General features: G+C 40.2%; 1 protein-coding gene across 7 annotated transcripts in view; it reads right to left on the bottom strand.

The window, feature by feature from the left end:
* The window catches only part of LDB2 (LIM domain binding 2), a 221,296-nt gene that overhangs the window by 8,985 nt on the left and 189,446 nt on the right, over nt 1-22,865 (bottom strand). For 2 of the 7 annotated variants that reach the window (XM_049794042.1, XM_049794067.1), the window contains exons 6-7: nt 2,670-2,793; nt 1,384-1,535 (exon numbers count right to left, since the gene is read on the bottom strand). In XM_049794042.1, coding sequence (XP_049649999.1) covers nt 1,384-1,535; nt 2,670-2,793 — 276 coding nt within the window. The remainder of the gene's footprint in view (nt 1-1,383; nt 1,536-2,669; nt 2,794-22,865) is intronic. The other 5 variants (XM_049794057.1, XM_049794086.1, XM_049794050.1 and 2 more) reach the window with 3 other exon arrangements.

Raw genomic sequence — 22,865 nt, 5'->3', positions numbered from 1 at the left:
TGGTTCTACTGAACTGAACTCAGGGCAGGGAGTAGCTGAGATAAGGTGATTTTACTGTCTTTTAAACTTGGAGACAGCAGGGAACTAGCTGGTTGCTCAGTTTTGCACCTAATTGCTGTTTTTTTCTTAAATATGGTTGATTATTGATCCAAGGGGTTTTCTGGCAGACACAGTCAGTGAGGCAGAGTGGTCCCTGCCACCAGAGGATCAGGTAGCTGGCCTTCTGAGTGCTTTGTGCTGCCAGAAAAACCCAGAGATGCCTATATTAGGGAAAGAATCTGACTCCAGAGATGCGAGCCACGTGAAAATTTTAATATGACAAGGAGAAAATATGAGTTTAATTTACTGAAGCCCAAAGCTTCTGTAAGCTAGTGGATTGCTGAATCAGTTGCTAAACAAAAATCTTCATTTCATTTCACTGGTGTTAGTCTACTCCTCTTTTTTATCTGGGTATTCAAGCTTCCTACGAAGTGCCTGCTTTGTGCTAACAAAAGGCCTATATTCTTTGTCAGCCTTCAGAGGAGACCTAGCCCTTTCCTATCTGCTGATCAGAAATCCAATAAAAATCCCTGCATGTTATTCCCAAGACACCACTTTATAGTTCCTATAACACCAAATTAATTTCCCTAGCTTTAAAATGCATAAGCTATCTCCGTATTGACTAAGGCACACTTTGTCACAATTTGGGGTCTGATTACCCCTATATTGTGACTAAGGCAATAAATGTGATATTATTAAAGTGCTGGTATAGTTCTGGAAATGACTTGGTGTTTCCCTATATAATTAGGATGTCAACAGTTACAGCTAGCAGGATGGATAAGCTGAGACCCATATTCCTGGGGATCTACCCTCTGCAAGTGGAGTGGTTGGAAAAAGAGATAACCGCTGCAGGTAAGTTAATTCATACATAACCTGTTCCACTCAAGCACGTGAACCCGGCACCAATTAAAGGTAAGGTACTAATGTAGAGAGACCAGCGGTCTGCTTAGGTACGGCTGTCCTGTTCCACACGGACTCATCCTTACTTAGCACCTGGCAGATGGAAGTCTGCAAGACTCGTGCTACATCTAAAAAGACGAGGCCCAATCTGAGTCCCACCGCCAGTGGAAGGACTCCCACTGACAAGAAGGGGAGCTGGCCCAGGCCTTAAAAAAAATCACATCTGGTCCTCAGGATACCCCTGCTTGAGGGTCATTCATTAAAGCTGCACTGCAGAATGGCTTCTTCACATCTCTCCACTAATTCCCCAGCTTCCACAGCATACTATGCAAGATCGCCTTTTGCTTGTGATAGTTTACGCTCAAGAATGCACCTTCTTTACAATGTAAGGAAAGAATTAAAGCAGCATAAGCAATTCAGGCCTAAAAGGAAAGTGAGACTTACAGGTACCTGACTTGATAGACTCAGGTTTGCAGCAGCTGACTTCTTCTTGCTGTTGGTACTATTTGCATTGTTCCCAGCACTGCTGTTGGAAGTGCTGCTGGTAGAGTTTTTCCTTTTTCTCCGTTTGGTTGTTGGTTGTCTTGTGGGTTCTGCTGCAATAAAATGGTAAGAAGGAAAGCAAATGGTAGATATTGTAAAGCATGTACTAAAATGATCTATAAGCAGAAGTGCTGAAATATTTTTTTCATCCAGTTTTAAATTTCTGTGTTTACTAGTAGTAGTAGTAGAAGATTTAACATACAAACCATAGAATAATATTTGGACCCAAACCAATAGAATCTGCTTTCAATTTTGTATAATGGACTAACAAAGCTTATTCTCCCAGCATTATCTGTAAAGGTATTTGAAAGCGTTTTACCAATGGGAGTATCATGATAACTACCACGACACTCAAAGTGACTGTGTAACTTGCTGAAGGTCACCCAGCGAGCAACAGTGCTAAACAAAAATCCACGTCTTATTCTGATGTAGGGTACAGGCTCAACTGACCCAGCCAGAGGCAAAGGCTAAACGTAGCTTTCTACCCTACTGCTGCCATCGATGCAGCATACAAGCAACTGCCATTTGAGTTCCTTCTACCTCTGATGTGGGCTTCATCTTTCAAACTGCCGCTCCCAAGAGAACATGTTAGAGTGTGCTGAATGCCATTTCTGTGCAAGCCGTCTAAACTCAGACCGAATCAGGACAATTACATAACTTTGCTTAAATTGGCAAAGAACAGAGGGGCAATTGTACTTCTCAAAATTTGGCCTGGGCACCCATGTGAATAGTTTTAGATATACAAATCTTTAATAACCTGAAAAAAGAGAGAATTATTATTTTGAGGTGTAAGAGGAAGGAGATTAGGTCCAGGCCTGTAAATAACATTATATTAGTCTCAAAGACAATTAATTATGAATTGTAGCTGTAATTTCAGAGTCACAGCAGGAAGCTGAATTACACAAACGATGAATTCTAATGGAGTCAGTAGGCATTTTGCATTCCATCTACACATATTTTTGTACTAAATTATATCCTAGTCATAGTGAAACCATCTGAATGTGCACATCTATAAATCAGTTGGGTCAGACTGAAATCATAAAACATCAGAATGATTTTCAGGTTTACTTTTGGAACAGTGCTAATTCTTAGTACTTTCCTTTGTAAGTAAATTTGCAGTAAATTTTCCCATCATTTCTATATTAATTTAACTGTAAAATAAGTAAAACACTGGAAATGAAACATACCCGGTGGGGCCACCATTCTCTGCCATTTCTGAAACAAGCAAGTCTTCAAGCAGTCTCGAGGACTTAGATTGTAAGTTTTATGTCTTGACATCAGTTCCTGCATTGGCTCCAGTATTACACACAACTGGAAGAAAAAGTCAGAATAGAATGATTTAATCCAAGCAAAAATTCAGTCGATCAGTATTTACATAGCTGGAAAGTATATTCTTGGCTTTTTTTTTTTTTTTACCCTTGCTAACAGAGCATGCCTTGTACAGCTCAGTTTAATCGGCACTGGGATTGCACAATCAAAACTCTGAATTGAGAAAACTTTTGCTCACTATTTGCTATCTCAACTACTTTAATAAAAAATCAGATAAACTGCAACTCTGGTCTTCCAGGCTACAGAGATTTCAGAAGAGTAGAAAATTTTCATGCTTGATTGCCAAAACTGGAAAGATGAATTAATAAATAATAAAATGCCCATAGCAGGTTATCATTCCCAAATAGCAAAATGTACACACAGTCATCTTCTGTCCTGCTGCACTCTACAATGAAGACTTCTCATAAATGAGGGTTGTAAATGTGTTCTTTTATCTTGCTATTGCATGCAAAATAATTCAAATAATTTTGTTCCTTTCTTGTTGTGAGTATTATACATTCTCTTTCCATCACATGAATGACATGTCCAAGAAAAAAGGGAAGCATTTTATTTTCCTCATCAACTTGAATGCTCTATTATGTTGAAGCTGGAGTTTTCTGAAAACATGGAATTTCAAGCAAACCTCTTCCTTAAATAGTCTTATATATTTTCTACCTGTTCACATAGTAATTAAAATCACCGTTCACTGCTTTTTGCTCCTGTTAGTACAGCAGATCTAGCATAAAGAACACAGTGAGCTGGTTTCTATTCCCTCCTGTTTATCACCACAGAATCATTTCCAGTCAGTTAAACCTTACGCAAAGCCACAGAAGACTACAGAACTGCACACATGTAATTGAGGGCTTACTCTCACTTGCAGGATCCTTGTTTTTTGGTCATCTTACATGACAAGAAAAAATCCAGGTTGACCCCTAGGTTCCACCTGAAATTTGCAGGGCTGGCACATAGATGGAAAAGGGTCTTGCTTGCTAACTGAGCACATTCAATAAGGAAATAGCTGACACAAAATAACATGAAGCCTGCATGCCATTTTTAGTCACTTTTCAAAGCAGAACTGCATTTAGAAGCAGGGGAAGGTTTGGCTTTTTTTACCAACAGGAGTAAGGCAACAAGTTGGTCAAATTATTATAAGTTAGAATGGCAACTGCAGAAAGGCATAACTTAAGCTGAGTCTTGTTTTATTTACTTAATTTTAGGAAGTCTCGATGAAGAAGCATTTTGGATTTACTTCATAAGGTGATGTTTTCCTCCCATACTTTTACAAATATTTAAGTCATAAGGCAAATTCTTCTCTCTGGGCTGTAGAGCCGAACAATGTTTACTCCATTCTTCCCATGTGCATCCCACTCTTATTCTTATAAATGGAGATGGAAAGTATGCAGGGAAGACAGCTGAAAGGGAGCTGCCATGAGGACTAAGAGATTAATTCAGCATTTAAATATTATTGTGTATTGGCACTGCCTTTTGATGAGCCTTTCATTAAGAGCAGTTAAAACAGATAACATAAAGCAGCAGGGAGAATGAAGAGCTTCAGTATGAGGAATTATTTTTTTCCAACTGAAGAAATTGAATCTGCAGTTGCCTCATTGACTTTTTTCTTACATAGACTTTTTATATATATTTTTGCAGATAAATATCTGCAAGATAATCTAATAGACAGAGACCTGCTATCAGATTGTGCACTTTGGGCTCAGATTTTCCTCTAGTTCAATATTCTACCCAAAATTAAGAGCATCCAGTATGTGCAGGATCCAGTTTATGCTGTGAAAGAGGTGTTGTATTTTGAGTTCTTATTCAATTTATTCTGAAACCTGCAGGCACTTGCTCAGGTTTTGTGTGTGTGTGAGAGAGAGGGAGAGATTCGTGATCATAATCGACACCATTGCTTTGGTTCTCAAAAGACTGCGTTTCTGGCAGGGCTGCGTAAACTGTCTCATTATAAGCAGATAGTAACTAGCATGAAAAAGATAGCTGTGCTAATTCTTAACAAACTAGTTAGCCTGGGCAGAGCACTACACTCATGTAGCTCTGCTGCTGCTGGGACTAAAAGTATGTAAATATACATGTAAGGTCTTCCAAGATTTCCTTAGGGACACTTTATTCATGACACATTTACTCCTCCGTATATATTTATTGTTGGCAACAAACAGAATGTTTCTTCTTTATCATCTGGCAAAGAAGTTTCCGATTGTGCTCTAACCGTAATGCGCACTGAGGAGAACTATGCAGTCTCTGCTGTCTGTAGGCATCTTGACTGCTAATCCTGTCTATAATCTCTTTCATTTCACACCCAAGATTAAAATGGGATATGGACCCAAAACGTAGCAATGCCTAACTGATCTCACATGCATGGACTCGAAATGACAAGCACTTGGGCCCCTGCACTGGGACACAGCACAGTCTCATCTTCTGGATATTTGGGAGCTGTACAGACTCACATGAATTCCTCTTCTGGTTTTGGGGAATTCACAACCATTTTCTCCCTCTAAAGTCTGCAAATTGTAAGGTCAGCTTTGAATGCCTGAGTAATGGGAGGGCATTGCACTCCATAGCGACAAGTCCATTTTAAATGCGTCTAGCTCATGTGAATTGTGCACAAATGTAAAACGAACTGGATTAACAATGATTGATATTAAATCTCACAGCCTTTTTCAGTGACCTTTGAGACCTATTTGAAACCTAAAGTGACTCAAAACCGAATCCCTGAAAGAGGAAAAGATCATGGTCCAATTATCTTAAGTCTGAGGAACCTGCCAGTGACAATCAGTAGCTTGGTTTTTGCAGAGAGCTAGATTAAAAATGTGGGGACAAGATGCTTTTAAGAGCTAGGTTGGCCAAAACCACCTGCCGTCTTTAACTGCTAGTGAGCAGGGTAACTGGCAGGCTGGTTTGACTGCATCATTTTACAAAGTGACTTCTTAAAACAAAGCTAACAAAATGTTTTACATACTCCTACATTCATTGGCATACAGAAGAAGCCTGAGGCTTTGACTGCCTATTCCCTACAGATCACCTAATCTCACTCTGTGAGATTCCTTTTCAAAACATCTATTTTAACATTTTTTTTTCAAGCATTCAATAATATTAAAATGCACAAGTCTTTACTGCAGTACTATAATAATAATGATATTTGGAACACCAGCAAAACTGATGTCTTCTACAAGCATTTTCTGCACAACTCAGGATCAGTCACCCAGGAAAACACCCTAAAGACTTAAAAACTTCAGTGCAGTGATGATATATGATCACAGAAATAATTTCTACTTTTCTAGGGACCCAGAACCTTTAATGGCAATGCTTGACAAGACACAGTTAGACATTTCCAAGCTCCGTGTTTAGACAACACAAAAGGTGGGACTCATTTGCCCACACACAGGTGTCTAGCACCAGCTGAAATGCCCTAGGTTATGCTGGATCTGATCCATCTGATCGTTCTTGCTGTCCCAGAAGGACTCAAGGCTCCATGTGGGTGTTTCAGGCACTAGAAGGTGTCTATAGTGTGTGGGCAATTGAATGAAGCTCGAAGTTAAAAGAAAAATTATGCTTCTTCTAGCTTTTATAACATATTTGAAAGAATGTGTGCCATAATAGGTTATCTACTTTCCCTCTCCAGTACTAAAACATACTGAAAGAACTCCACACAATGCTTAGTAACCCAATATTATTAGATTTAGCTTCCAGTCATGTTTTTGTATTTGAACTCATCAGAATGATGTCTGACCATTACTGCAGAACCATTGCTGTTTCACTGTAGATAGCTGTGAGTTGGATCCAGTGCTAGAGACAAACACAGCGTTTTACAGTGAGAGAAGTTACTGGCATGAAAAGTTTGTATTTGTGGGTGCCGAGCACACACTGGGAGACATGCACACATTTTGGTGTTGTATAGAGTGTCAGTGATTTTTGCTAGAGTTCCATATGGATCCTATGGACAATTCATCAATTACAGGGCTTGGATCCAACTTGAGAAAATGGTAATGTTATACCCTTGGGGCTCAGGGAAGTGAAAGTAGGGAACATAATAAAGCACATGGTCTTTTGCGTTAGTAAAACACATCTGGAAGGATTTGATTTATTTTATTTTTTTAATGACTTTTTTTTTAGAGGAGAAGACTAGCATTTATAGGTTTCAAAACGCAGTGTGTTTTAAGAAGGGAGTTATATGAGGAGATACTGGAGGCACTGCAGACAGGAGTTAGAGGATTCTGAGAATATGGATCCACACATAATTTCCTGTAATACTTCAGGTATCAGCAAAGCCAAAAACGGCCTTCATAGGTAAGGGGTCAGATTCAGCTCTGAGATCACTCCAGTCACACCAAGAATGGTTTTAGCCTTATGATTTTTGTTCTAACACCAGGTTTCTATTTTATTCTGAGAATAGACGTGCATTCCGATAGCAGTGAAGATTAGCAGAAAGACCAATGTGAAAGCTGTCTTTTACCTTAATTTTGCATACCATAAGCTTATGTATTCTATTTCTAATTGAATTAGCAATTCCCCTCTTCAGTGAAACCTCCATGAGAATTTTTACATTTCCAGTAGCGAAGGTTTGGTGAAGACGTTGCGGTCCTGCTGGCTGTGAGCTGCAGGTGGCAGAGCTGGCCCAGCTAACAGTCTTCCCCTGCTTACATGCTAGGAGCACAAAAGAACTGCAGCCTTTCAGGCTTTCAATGCCTTTTGCATTTTAAAGAGAATTCAGTGGGACTCCAGTCTTGCAATACTTAGGTGGTGAAACTGACATAACCACCAGACAGTTTCCTTAAAGCAGGAAACATCTCTGGTCAGTAAGTGCTGGTCAGCCATCGACTCCCAAAGTCTACCAAAAGAAGCAACTTTTGAGAACTGTGTCTTCCCATGGTTACCAGTTTTGTCTGTATAAGCAGAAATTTCACTAACCACAATTAAAAACCCAGAATGATCTAAAATTTACATGTAGATGACACTTTAAAATGTTAAAGTATAAAGTAACATCAGTTTTTCTGAATGAAACCAGCAAGGAACCTGAGAGCGATGAGAGTGTTCCCTGAAGTTTTACTGAAATTTAGTTTTAACTCTTTGATGCTTGAAATTTCTCCTGGTTGAAAGCCTGTATTAATCACCTGAAAACTACAGGACCTGTTGCATAGTCAGAGCTCACAGACGTTTACAACCTTTCCTAAAAGTGACAAAAAAACATTTAAATGGGAGTATTAGTCACTGTCTAATGTTCGGGTAGGGTGTTGACAGTGAAGGTATGTATACCTTGAAGACACTGTACAGCCTTGAACAGGTTCAGTGCTTTCTTTTAGAGCTCATTTTTTATCCTCCACAAAGACTGAGTTACTAACTAACAATTCTGAACACAGTGACATTTTATTTCTATGCTGAAATGCAGTCTTGCCTCTGCATTCCCTATATGTGCTCTAGAGAGAATGGCTCCAGTTAACGTTGCCAGTGAAATTCTGGCCCCAATGCGTTTCCCTAGGAAAGGTCCCATTGACTTCAGTGGGGCAGGATTTCTGAAAAGAACCGACAGGTCTCTGCACACTGTTCTATGGACATCCACAGATATGTTTTTCCAGAGGTTCGTGACATGTTACTAATATATCTGCAATGAGGAAGGTGACAAATTATGGGTATTTTTTCAGCCCCTGTGAAAGAGCTATACCTGAAAGTCTGACTTCCAGGAGTGGTGGCAAAGCCCTGTGCAAGTGTCCTGCGCTCCCAGAAGTATGGCACTGAAACGGTAATGCTTTGCTGCAGTCCTCAATACGGTTCATTCTTTGGTGTTAGAAATAGGGAAGGCTTATAGCTGAGTTTAAATTTCTCTGCTCATGCTTGTTTTTCAAAATTAATGTAAGTATCATTCCTCTGCAGAACAGAGGGAGGAATGAAAATTTCCTAGGAACATATTGCTGCTTCTTTCACTGGCCGGCTTGCAATTCACTGCTGAAAATAGCTTGTGTTTTTTAAGAATCACAATGTGAATACAGAACATTTTCATCTTAAAAACCGTCTTTGTTTTCCATTAAAAACGTGGAGATATAAATGAGAAATGTTTTGGGTTTTTTATGAACCAAAAGAAATGAGGGGTTTTTTTACATACTTGTTTTTCTGGAGGGGATTGCTTTTGCTTTATTCTAAGCTCTTGCCCAGTATGTCAAGTCAAATATAAGTCTCTTCCATCAGTGCATTTCAGTGGTTCAACTATATCCATGCTCCTTCCCTGCATGATAAACTTTAAGCCAAAATAAGTGGGTTTGAGATTCCCATCACTCAACATACTAGTCTGCTAACTGCTTTCACTTTTTGAAGAGCCACTGTATGCTCCTGCTGAGATGTGGACACTAATAAGAAATGTTCATTGTACATCCCATGTAATGATATACATGGAATAAAATGATCAATTTTGAAATTTTGCAGTACTTACTTAGTGTAGCAAGCAGCAAATTCAGTAACCACTTTGATTTAAATTATAAAAGTAGTTATTTTAACCTGACTATTCAAAATCCAGTCTGCACAGGCTTATTTATTTTAGTGAAACCTTAGATGATCTTTGGGACAGAATGAAAAGGCAGCTCTTAACTCCAATAGCTTAAGTAGTCCAATATCGTAGGGGGATCTCTGACTTGTTTACCGTAACTACTGTTCTCTCTGTATTTCCAATTCCTTCTGTGCCAAAGATTTTTAAATTGTCAGCGCATAAGCAGATTGAAGTCCTTGGTTTTGCTACATAGGTAGGGAACAATATGAGCTTTTGGTGTCCAGAAGGAGGTGGGAAACTGCTTGGAAATATGGTATAGGCACATTTACTGTATTTACTCCTAAATTAAGTACATGTGCTTTAAACAGATAGTAATGAAAAGGTTTAAAACCTGTCACTGACATTTCTTTCTTTAGGCTTTGACTTAAAATCTCATTGAAATGAATGCGACCGCACCTCTCAAAGAAATTGTTTTAGACTGGTTCAGGGCTCAGCAAGACAGCTCTGCATCAGCTTGAACTTGGCTCATATTTTAAGTACATCTCCAAAAACATATGGAGTGGATATTTTGTCTTAGCTTTAAAAGATGCAGAAACTCATTCTGCAGCACAATACCATAGGAAGAGCAGATTCTGGGACAAATTCTGTAACCTGAGATTTACTGGGTCTGGGATATACTTAATAGCCATCACTCCACACTGGAGAAGGTTCCATGTTTTGTGACTACTCACCATGCTGAGTCAAGAAATATTTATACTTACAATCACCTAAGAAGCTAGGAATTACAATTTCCAGCTTAACACTTGCAATATTAATGATCATTAGCATCTACAGCTTATTATTTATTATTTATACAGTGCCAGAGATACACACGGATATTTCACAAACTACTGAGCCCCTCGTTCTGAAGAGACTCCTATCTCAACTAGATAAGAGGGAAAATACTAAGCCAGCAGTAATTTGGCAACAGTAAGGTATGCACATGAAAACAACAATTTCATGTAGCTATCTACAAGTCCCTTGAGGACTACTGATATGTATTTAAATGGTTCTCACGTGTTGTCGCTTGAAAATATGGCTGTTTTGCTATGCAGATTGCTTGCTGCACATTAAGCAAAATGTCATTCATTTCATTGATACTTTGGTTATTTAGGAAACAATATAAGATCAATTCTGCCACAAGACTCCTGGAATTCACTATTTCTTTCCTGGGTGTTGCCAACCCTGCAAGATGCAGTGGGATGATATGCAACTACTGAAGCTCCATGCTGGATTCACTAGTAAATACTCAGCACTCCGTAATGTTTATTCATCCTATGCTCTGCCCTGAATGCCAGTCTAGGACTCTCCAGTTTCTCACTAACACCCAGAGGTAGCAAATGATTTCTCAATAATGCAGTATTCAGCTGCTCAATTGCTCCCAAGCTACATAGCTCATCATGTTTTTACACTGCTCTGTATCTGCAGCCATTTCAATTCCCAGCAACAGTGAGAATGGAAAGAAGCAGCATTCATTTCAGGTAAGGCAAAACTTAAAAAAAAAGGTGTTTTTCCAGGCAAATACTATGAGTGGGTAGGAAACATAAACAGTTCTTAACACAGCTATCACCAGCACTGCAGTTAATTCTCATTAGTGTGTTGGACCCCAATTTAATTTCTTTCTCTCTCTCCTTCCCTCTTTTTTTAAATTTTTTTTTAATTTTTTTTATTTTTATTTTAACATATCATCTAGCTAACAGCTTCTACCAGTGCCCTCTCCTCCACACGCTCTGGAGCAATGCAGGTGATCATGGAAACTTTGCTAGCTCTTGTGGCCATTAATTCTGCCCTTTCATGTGGTGGCACCAGTGACAGCATCAAAACCGTGCACCTGGTCAGCAAGGAACTCAACCTCCTTTACAATTCAAAAAGCTTCTCCCTCCTTCACTGCATCCCACCCAGCACTTTGGGTTCCTCACTCCCTGCAGTGTGCTCATACTAGCAAAAGGGCTCCAGGTTCAAATGTCTTTGTTCTTGCAGAACTGCTGATGAAATGCTTTGCAGACAGCAAAGCACACTCTGCCCTGAGAAGAATCTCATTTGAGGGCCTTCTTAGCATTCATATTGTACCAAACTAAGCATTTCTTACGCTGGACATGAGCACTCTTAGTGACATTCAGTTTATATGTAATTAAAGGCACCTTCGAGATGCCATGTAATGAATGCTGAACTGGGCAGATGTGCTTTCCTTTCCCCATCTGAGGGGAAGCACTCATGCTGGAGCTGCATTTGTGGAGAGGAGTTTGACGTCTGCTTTATTTAGTTATCACTTTGGCAGCACGCTCATCATTACAGCATGTGCTGGAACGAATTCTGCTTCACAATACTCCTAAGCATTAAAAAAATGTTTTAGGCCTCCCAGACATTGCTGTAACTATTTGATAACCCTCTCCCCTCAGACTTTTTGAAAAAGTAGCTCTTTTTACTTTCCTTGTGATTTTGCTTAAACTTTCTATTTAGATCTATAGTTTATGGGTTTAGAAAAGAGCTCTATTGTTTTGCTTCTCTCTTTGAAGTTTTAATACTGCTTTTTAATAGATGTATCTCTTTGGACTCTTTGCAAGAACTTTGCAACTTTAAATTATTCACTCTTCCTCTCACTACCCAGCCATTAAAAGAATGTCCTTTCAGTAAATGCTCTTTTTCCTATTCACCCGCTGTACAATGGGGAGATGTCTAGATTAGATGTAAGGAAGAAGTTCTTGACTGTGAGGGTGGTGAGACACTGGAACAGGTTGCCCAGAGAGGCTGTGGATGCCCCATCCCTGGAAGCGTTCAAGGCCAGGCTGGATGGGGCTTTGAGCAGCCTGGTCTGGTGGAAGGTGTCCCTGCCCATGGCAGGGGGGCTGGAACTAGATGATCTTTAAGGTCCCTTCCGACCCAAACCATTCTATGATTCTATGTTTTGAAAAACCCTTCCTTCAACAGCATCACTCAAGTCTTAAGAGCTTTTAATATTGTTTGCACCAGCTGGGATCACGCCTGTTCCTATTTCCTACACCAAAGTGAACAGTGAAGGTTATCTGGTTCCTTCTTTTTCCCCTGATGACAAATCAGGCAAAGTAAGGGCAGTTCGTTTCAATAACACAAGTAGATATTCCTGGAATCCCAATGGCAGAGGCAAACTGCATCCAGTTGCTGTATGTATTTTCAGCTAATGAAAACAAAAGAACTTGCAGCAGAAGTCTCATCTTCCTCCTGACGGACTTAGTTCTGAAGGCTGTGAAAACCCAGAATCTGAATAATTGACCACCTAACTCTTCCTTATAGACCTCCTGGTGCAATCTGCCCTCATCCAAAGTATATAGATTATTTGGTGTTTTCTGCAATGAAGTCGACCTGCTTGAGCCTTCTCCTTGAGCAGAGATCCTAACTGCAGAAAAGGATCAATACATCAAATCACAAGCCTGTATCATAATGAAAAGTCTTGCACAGCCCGTCATATTGTATGATTCTTCTCTCACAACTATCTGTATATTCAGTGATCAATAGGCAAGATTTGTGTCTTGCATATCTCAGATCAGAATTAAGCTCTTAAATGATTTTAAGGGAGACCATAAAATTTATCTTTGTAATTTAATTTAACATTAGTGTTAAATTATATTGCAAAGTGCATCATGTTGACTGCATGATATGATCCTTTATACTGCATTTGGTATTGCGCTGAGTATCAATTTCAGAGAGCTTGTCAGGACAAAATTAAATTTTAATGTAAATCGGAACAGATTCATTGATTTCAGCCTATACTGGATTTGGATGGAGTTCCACCATTATGTGGGGGTTAAGGCTGGTCTGTAGTAATTAACAGGAGGAGCTAAGCACTTTGGACCAAATATTTTTTACTTGAGCCTTGTCCTGTGAACTAATCTCTCCTTTTACATCCAATTATAGGTTATGAATCAACACGGATACCCAATAGCTGCTGTTTTCCCTCACTGTGTTTCAGTGGCCTGGTGCAAAACACATGACATTTGAAAGCTTTCGTAATTTCATTTTCTCTAGAAGTTCAAAAATCATACAGCTTACAATTTACTCTCGTTTCATTATCATTGCCTCTGCTCCTAACACAATCACCAGTTTTATTTCTTACACAACACCGAGTTAAGAACAAAACATGGGTGACTTTGGAGACCGTTGTGCACTTCAAAAGAGGTTTGTTCCTCTCTCATTCTCTGCCAAGTGCAGATATTCAATAACCAGAATTCCTTAATAATCCACCATCACAGCCAGTCCAAACAGTATCTTTAGGAAACAGCATCGGAAAGGTCTATTTCCCTGTTTGCCATCTCCCATCACTATCACGTGTGATGTTGCTGCATGACATTTCCTTCCTCTCTATTTCTCCAAAGGCAAACAAGCTACTATTCAGCAGTTCTGAGTCAAATCCTAACACCTGATATTTCTGATATGCAAACTGTTAGCTTTTTCTATTTGTGCAACAATGAGACCTTATCAGTTTTGCTGCTTTTCATTTTGACTATGAAATGCATCCACTATCACTCTTCACCTGTGTCCCTGGCAGCTCCCTTAGGTTCAGATGGAATCCGGTATGTTGTTTGTCTTGTTCAAACTCCTGCTGATCCAAAACAAATCACAGCATTATAAAAAAGATCAAGAGTGTAGGGACTGCATTTGAATGCTGACAATTTTTAGTGTGCAGCTGTATTACAACTTGGAAATAAGTTTAGGAATATTTTTGTGGTGAAGTGGTCTGGAGACAGCAACTGCTGCATTAAAGATACTGAAAGCAGAACAATAGGAGAGGCTATGCCTGGCCAAAATACAAGTCTAAAAATCCAGTGGTGCGGTTGAAGTTTTAGTTTAGTGTGTAATTTTTTGAGGGTACTTCAAAATATGTGCCACAGATGAAGAGACTCCTTATACTGAAAACCAAAACATCACCTTCGCCTTTGATTTTACAAATTCAGTTTTGTACGCTGCACTTTTTTCAGGTTTCCTTGTACAAGAAATCAGCTTTCCTTCATACAATAGGTACACATGAAGATTCATACATACTGAGGCAATATCACAACTATGATTCAGCCTTCAGACTAACGTGTACATAGCAACTCTAATCTTATTTACAACCATGCAAAAAGAAAGCTTTTTCCAGAGTATAAGCAGCTAGCTCTTCTGTGTCATGAATCTCTTCCCCCCCGTAATATAAAATCCTCTTGTTTCTATACTGCAGCTCAAGCAGAAATGCAGTGTTTTTCACATAACCAGTTCTATTTTTAGCCTGAATTGAAGGAAGTCTGCAGCATTAATAAATGGAAGAGAAGTACAGAACTACACCGCATGGTAATGTGCCAATGCAAAAGCTAGCTTGGCCTTTAGCCAATGAACTGTGGTTAGATGTTAGAGCAATGAAAGTAAAAACACCACTTAGAATGGAATGATTAATAAGCTGACAAACTTCCATGCATTTATTTCATACTTTTTGAATGTCAACCTTATTAATACCAACATATTTTCTATTTTATTAGTGATATCTCTCAGCCTGATGCATAGAGAGAGATATATATGTGTATGTATTTTTACATATACAATTGAGGTTTGCTTAATTCTGTGTTCAAATAGAAAGGAACAATATAAGAAGCAGATGATACTTCACAGTGCAGAGCTTGACAAAGGAAAAAAAGAATACGGAAGGAGCTTTTCTTTATAAACTAATAAAGCAACTCCACTAGACACAAAACCTATTGTTTCATAATTTTCTCTCCTCTTGACTCTGCAGTTCCCTTGTTTGGTACCAAAATTATGAAAGCAAAAATCCTCCAGAGCCGCTACACAGAGGACAAAAGTTCACAGTTCTTACAGGGACACAGAGTCTTCTGTAATCTCTCCACTTCTTGCCCAATCCACAAAACTTGTCCCAGCACTGTTACGCTGTGGACAGATGGATGTTTATATAAAAGACCTTGTGCCTCCATAAAATTCCATTTTGGGGTTATATAAAAACAGCAATTACTGGAAAATGGAACTTTTTAATTAAACGTATTCGAAGAAAGTAGGGATTAATGACTTTAAAGTAGAGAGTATTTAATGCCTGCAGTCATAGATCATCCACTAGTGAAGCTGTATTATCACCATCAGGCAACGATGCTCTTAAGTATTGATAGGGTGTGCGTTAATAATGGTTATACTGTTTTCATAACAATATAATTAGTAACACAACTAATCTATACTATACCTATTATTAAAATAATGTTTTAATAAACTTAACTCACAGCAACATCCTCAGAATAAATAAGGATGCATTTTGAATCAGGCCAGTTGTCCCTTGGCCCAGTGAATTGCAGATAAGCTACATTTAGAATCTTTATGGTAATGCTGATGTAGGGTACAGTTCCTGATAATTGCCCCAGAAAAATGTAATAACTGCCCATGTGATTCGCTGATCTGTAGGTAGGAAGGAAATTATTACTTTGCACTTCAATTAAATACAGGCAATAAAACATGGGCAAAATTATTTACTGGTTCTGAAATTGTGCCTGAATGGATCAGAGCCTGGGTCGTGCTCATCTTAAAAATCAAGCTCTAAGTCTGTACTTCACATGGATCAAATATTGTATACTGAGTACAGAAACTCAAGCACAAAAGTCAAAAGAGAAAAAAACAAACCACCAACATTAGGTTTGTTTTTCTCTTAAGAATTCTATTCAGGTACAGCAAAATCAATACTTTTCCTCTGACTGTACACAGTGTACTCGAGCTGTTCTGTCAGGATCTATACAAAAAACAGAGATGGGATTTAAGGCAGGCGGATCTGACGGTCAGGTGGAGGTATAACACGCCGGCACGCGTGGCTCCCGCTTCGCAGAGCGACCGCATCTCCCAGCGCCATGGGGGCATCGCGTGCGGCGACGGCACCGCCTTACACCACCCGCGCACACCAGTGCTCGTGGTCTGCCGGTGCTGCAGAGGTAGTCCCCGGGGAAACACACCTAATGCCCCCCCTGAGAGCGAAAAGTGCCATGACACGGTGGCCGTGGCCGGGCGGGGGGAGTCCAGCCTCTTCCCACCCCCGCCACACTGCAGCATAGCATTAGACAGAAAGATGGAGAAGTACCAAACCAAACTGACAGTCGCTACGCACTTAGAAAAATCAGACCGCCCAATCTGCCTGGTATCTTAATAAATTGGGTACTGGATCATTCAACTGCCTTATAACACGTTATGCTGTACCTCAACTTGACCTCCCCTATACTAATCTTTTGTGATGTGAAATGACTTAAGATCCATGCTCCCTCTTTCCCCATGTATGTAAAGAAGTAGGATAAAAAGCAAATAGGAAAAAACAATCTTCTTAACCCCTTCCCTGCTTTGGTTTTCCCCTCCCCAGTCTTTTACAAGGCCATCCTGCAGTAGTTCCTGAGATGCACCAGCATCATCTCACGCTACTTGGTGTGGCTGCTGTCTGGTCTCGGTGCGTGTCTTGATACGTCTGTGTTGAATTTCTGGGTTAGTCGTACAGGTGAAATGGAAAAAGGAGAGAGCAATAACACACAATTGTTTCACAAAAAGAAAGCTTTCAATGGTTGTCAAATTACTTAATCCACAGACTACTTAGATGAATAACTGAGCTGCCAGCTGAAAAGGAAATGTATTTTCTGGGAAGTCTTTCAAATGCATCCATTCATTTGAAGTTCTCAATAATAGCAATATTGAAAAAGGTCTTCTGTGCGTGCATCGGTGCTGCCAACTGCACTGCAGCACTGCTCTCAATGCTGTTAACTGTGTGACTGAGGTTGTGCTTCAGCAGCACGGCAACCCTGGTGTTAAAGCTCCTGGGTACCAGTGATGCAGAGAGCTGTGCTTGTAGAAATTAATTTGACCGGTTCAATTTTTTTCAAAAATATTTGACATACTACTTCTGTATCAGCACGCTTCATGCCATACAAGGAATCATCTGTCAGTTCCATTCCAGCATCAGATCAGGTATCGCCCAGCACACAGAACAAAGTCAGTCTCAATTCCACAACGGGTGCTCCGTTGGTGTAACAGAAATGTAATTTTGCTCCCATCTGATCCAGGCTAAGTTTATATGGCTTGGTGATCCAGCGCAGAAGGATCCATTACTAATGGGTGTGGAACCACAGACTTACGGGTACATATAGGCTCCCAAACAAAACGGGTGAGGCCCGTTCTCCAGCCCTCAGGGCACGTGACGGAGCGGCGCTTGTGTCCACACAGCCGAACTCTGCCAGCTGCCAGCGGAGGGTGGCCCCAGTCACGCTTCTCACTGGAAACCATCCCTCGCCCAGGCTGCTCTGAGAACGGTACCGAGACGCGGTCTGGGAGAGAGCAAGGTGGCATGGGATAAATTGTCTGAGAAAACGTGCCAACAGCTCGCCTGGGTGGATATTTATATGCCAGCTCTCAGCTTGGTGCCATAGTTCTGTTTGGTTTACTAGCGGAAATGCAGCCGGAGAGACTTACGCCAAGAACATCGTGTACCTAATGACAGCTACAGGTCTGGTGACCGAGATGTCCGATTTGTTTTCCATGGTGAAGAGGAACTGAATCAATTGGACAGACCTACGTTTCTGGATCGGGAAGCCAAAATCTGTGATCACTTGCCGACAGCACTGTCCGTATATTACTGATGCATACAGACAGTATGCAGTGGTCCTGGTGCTGCTGGGGACAGTGCAGCTGCTATTTCCAGAGTGGCCACCATGTCCCCAGAAGCTCACAAGACATGGTGTCTGTCTCTGGAAACTCTGACCACAACAACAATTACGATTTGGCTTTTTATACTTTATTTATTAAAAAAATAAATTACAATTTACATCTTCTTATGTGAGCAAGGCAATGTGAATTTCACTTCTGGCACACAGTTTGGGTAATTTTGCCTATGCTAACGCATCAATTTTCTTCAGGCAGCTCAGTGCTTTTAGAGAGCAAGGACAGACTTTGAACTTTTCTGCTAGTGTGATCACAGTAATGTATCCTCTATCTTCAAAACAGCTTTTTAATGTGTTCCAGCCAGGACTGAAAATATCACACAAGTCACAGAACAATCGTCAAATTCTCATTATCACCACTAGTGTCAGGAGAAGTCAGTTTTATGGGGAAGGAGTTACTGAGACCTTAAGATTCCTGTGGTGTTTTCTTTTTTTTTTTTTTTTTTCCCTGAGAAAATAGCCTCCTGGTAGAGCATGCAGCATCCAGAAAGACCTTCCAATGGTTCCCTGAACTACTCTATGTCCCATCTATATAATAAGGAAACTAATAATTCCATAATTTGAAATGGGTGCTGTGAGGATACTTTCTGCTCTTGCCAAACACCAGTTATGTCTCAGTGAAATGGAAGCCACTGGGCTCAGTTTGGCAGTAATTCAGTAAAACGTAACAGCCTGTGATATACACAAAGTCTGACTGGATTCTCTGCTGATGCCTTATGTCCTTTAACACCACCTATTTATCAATCACTGATGCTTTTATGAGTAATTTTGAGGTGGTCTGTTACTATAAGAACTGAAAATTAAACTATCTAAACAATTACTACTTTTTACTGCATTTTTAAGAGATCCTTCTAATTTTTAAAATCATGTTCCAGAATATTGTCCTATATTGTGTCCACCAAAAGAAAGGACACAGAAAATTCTTTACCTCTTTTTTTTTTCTTCTGCAGCTAAATCTGAATTTTTCATGTCTTTAAAGATGGGACAGTATTTGCAGCTCTTGTGTGTCATCTCACACAGGAAGCCATTTATCACCAAGTTAAACTTCTATGCAAATCCCTTTTGACTTCCACAGCCTTTCTCTTTTGCGGCACAGATTGTTAAGTGTAATTATTATCAATTAAATAAGTAACAATTCAATTATGTTTCTTATAGCAATTTATACTACAAGTGAAAAACTGTAACTTCCAATATTTAAGCAGTCTTGATGAAGAGAAATAAAAACATATTTTCAGTGGTTGAAATGGGTTGGTATATGCTAATACACCATATGACACTTTGGAGAGATGCATCAGCACTTCCCAGACTACTGGAATACTGGGATCTTTTTTCTCTATATTACTGTTCCTGTGTTTAACAACACATAAATCCAATATCATCTTTTGACTAATACACATATTGCACAATACTATCTGAACAACCAAGTTTCTCAGCTTTTGATCATATTTTACAGGAAAGCTTCCTTGGTAACATTACTGATCTGAAGATCAGCTGAAAGGATCCAAATGCCTATCACCTGCTCTGATCAACACAACACATTCTTAGTAATCAGCTGCATTGTCTAAACCATCTAAAACACAGTCAGTCTGTGGCCATATCCCGGTCACTGTGTTCAAGCCCAAACTTTGCATGTACTCACTCACAGCATCCAAGCATGTTTGAAAAACCTGTGCTTCTGATTCTCTGCATAATAATTTCCACACTTGTGTTTCCTATAGTTAAATAGCAATCCCTATCTGAGTCTGAACTAGATTCCAGAGTAAATAATATTAAGCTCCACAACCTTCCCCACTCCTAAAAATGGTAAATGAAAAAAATCAAATCTCTGAAGTCTATGAAATGACATCATTCTTCCTTCCCTCTTCTGGCTGCAAACTTGTAAGCACCCAGATTTTTGTTTTCATAGCTTTCTGAAACAATTTCCTTTTTCCAAATGTATTTCAACACACAGTCCCGTGTGTCTACTATCCTTTCCCCTTCTGATACTTGGTTCAGTAGATGGTGCAAATGAACTGGCATATACAGTATTTGCTTAATCCTATGCTCCTTTGAATTGCTGTTTTGAGACTAATGCAGCTACTTTCTTATTGTGAATTGTCTGCATTATGTCCTTGCCTATGTTGTTTGATTTATCTTGTTCTTCCCAAGTGGGTTCACTCTGGGAGCTGATGACGAAGAATCATACAGCTTGGAGAGCCCTTTAGTTAGCTCCACTGAAAGGTGGAAACTCTTGCTAAGAAATTTCCTGAAGTCTAAGAGATGACACAAGGCATAAAGCACAGCCAACACCCAGAGCCAGAGACTTCCAATCATTAAAAACATTCTGAGACTGAATGGGAAAAGTATGAGATCATTATGGCACGAGTCAATTGATCAAGGCATGAGAATAAATTAATCTGCACTAACCAGCAAAGCTTTAGCAGGAATATGCTCTTTCAGACCCTTTGTTTTTAAGCTTTTAACTAGTTTTGCAGACTGCAAAAGAACCCTAGTCTCAGTGTTCTGGGAAGCAATATGGTATGTGCACCACAAAGTGGACATTAATGGTGTGGAGAATGTGAAAAATGCTGGCAATATTTTTATATTCACTAGGTATGCCCCAGTTTCCCCAACCCTTCAGTAACCTGTGGCTAAGTGGAGAAATAAATTAAACTCTTCTCTTGTTGAGAAGCAAGACTGCAAGTATTTGTATCCAACTGTATAACCTGTGATTGAATGACCCATCAAATATTGAATAAGCTGCTACTTAGGAAAAATCTTGTTTCAGAGACAGTAGTACTAATTGACTTCTCTCCCTTCTCCCCCTCTTCCAGAAAGCAAGGCCAGAAGAAATCACGTGGAAGCTTTAGGAAGGGACACAATCCAAAGGACACTTCACCAAGGCTGCTGTTTCTTAGGTGGCAATGCCAGCTTAAGCTGCACCACGCTGTCCCCACTGCTGTGTGAGCCCAGCTATTTGTGTGGCTGTACAGCAAACCAGCTGGGGGAATGCATCTGTCCAAAAAATAACCAACAGAATAGGCAGCATGTGGGCAAAATTGTGTGGCTGAAACTGGTGATGTAGGACAAATGCTGCTTAAGAAACTGGTACAGACGGCCAATCCATGTGTGGGTTTCCGAAAGCAATTGGAGAAAATTTTCTGCTTGGTGATAGACAAAGGCATTTTTAGGACTCTGTTCTGAGCCAGATCCTTGTTGGCTTGCTTAAGGAAAGCTATCTTACTTTAGCTCTAATTACTGCTGATTATCTCAGCTCCCCAGAAAGGGTCATTCTGGAGCAGAGACCGATAGTGCTGTGGAGGCTTGTGGCTCTCAGGTCCAGACTCAGAAAAGCTCTTGGGGATCACCCTTACTCCACTATGGCTGGGCTGCATAAGTAAGATGACATAAGAGCTGGGGACCAAATATCTTTGGCCAGAAGCCAGGACAGATGACATCAGATAGAACAACATTTAGTTCTATATTGCATTTAAATTTCTTTTTATCTGTATATGACTCTTCTAGTTTTCCCAGTAGCCAAATATGGTTAAGAGGAGAACGGGGTTTTCAGAAGAAATATTTTCCTGAAGGAATTCAAAAGAATGGTCATTTATCTGGCAGACTGAGCTAAAGCAGTTTTTATTCTTATTGTGATAGAAGCTGCCCCCGATCTGGTAGTATAGCAGCACTGGGAATTCACCTTCTTCCAGGGTTTAGTATTATAGCACCATGTAAAGTATTAGGGACACGTAAACAGACCATGGATGTTCAGCCATTTAAGATTCAAGAGACTGTGTCAAAGTATTCCCCGAGCCTTGATACTCTACAACCTTGTATGCTGTCTGATCCAGAGTTTAACACACCTCTCGGTTCATGCCAGGATGGGAAGAGGCTGCACCTGGGCACAGATAAGGTTAAATCTTTACTTTCCATGGCTTTGCTTCCCACGGTGATCTTTTTTAACCCTCAGGTCTCCCCCATACTCATTTGTTTAGTGCCAAGAAGGCAAATTAAAACAGGCTGGCCACGGGAAGAGCATGGGCATAGCTGAGGATGCACAAGCTCTTCTCCCAATCACTGGTTTTTGCTGCGTGCACAACATTGCATCCACTCTGAGGAGGATCAAACCCATACACCGATACTGCTGACACCAGTGCAGTAGCAGGTTTGCATAGCCCCTTACGTCTGGCACAGGAAAGCCCATCCTCTGGGCATGACCACGTCAAAAGATCATTTTGGGGGGATTCCTGGAACCTTCCCTCATGCAGAAAGGTCAGCTTGTGTCTGGCTGTCAGGGCGGGCAGCACCCAGCTCCATTGAGTATTGGGGACAGCAGGCAGAGCCACAGTGTGCTGCTGCTTCACCCTGCCAGCACAGCAGGGCCCTTAGCCAGGAAGACCACTGTGTGTTTGTTATGAGATGCGTAAGAGGTCTAAATCAAACATTCAGGGAAGAATCTAAATCACAAATGCTCCCTACCATTTTATGCAGGGAAATCAAGCAACACTCTCCACTGCTCACAGAAGAAAAAATATGTAGAAACTCCGTCACGATCTCTAGATAAGATTTTGAGCCACCTAACAGGGAAGAACTAAAAAGAAGCACTATTTTTTTTTTTCCTTCTATTGACTATAAAACAGCCCAAGGTCACCAATAAGCAAAATGCAGGCTCAAAATACCAACTCCATGTGCAGGCTTGAAACAAAAGTTAAAATTATATCAAATCAACAATAACTCATTCCCATGGTGTTCCACCTGCCCTCATTAGGTTATACAGAACAAATGTCAAAGAGATAACATTCAGGAAAAAGGTGTTCTTCTGATAAGGAGAATAGCTTTGTAGCAGTTCCTTTGGGGGGAAATAAATAGTCTTCCTTCCC

Source organism: Accipiter gentilis, chromosome 3 (assembly GCF_929443795.1).
Source record: "Accipiter gentilis chromosome 3, bAccGen1.1, whole genome shotgun sequence".
Lineage (NCBI taxonomy): Eukaryota > Metazoa > Chordata > Aves > Accipitriformes > Accipitridae > Astur > Astur gentilis.
Note: the sequence above shows the minus strand (reverse complement) of the source record. Positions and strands in the feature narration are given on the sequence as shown.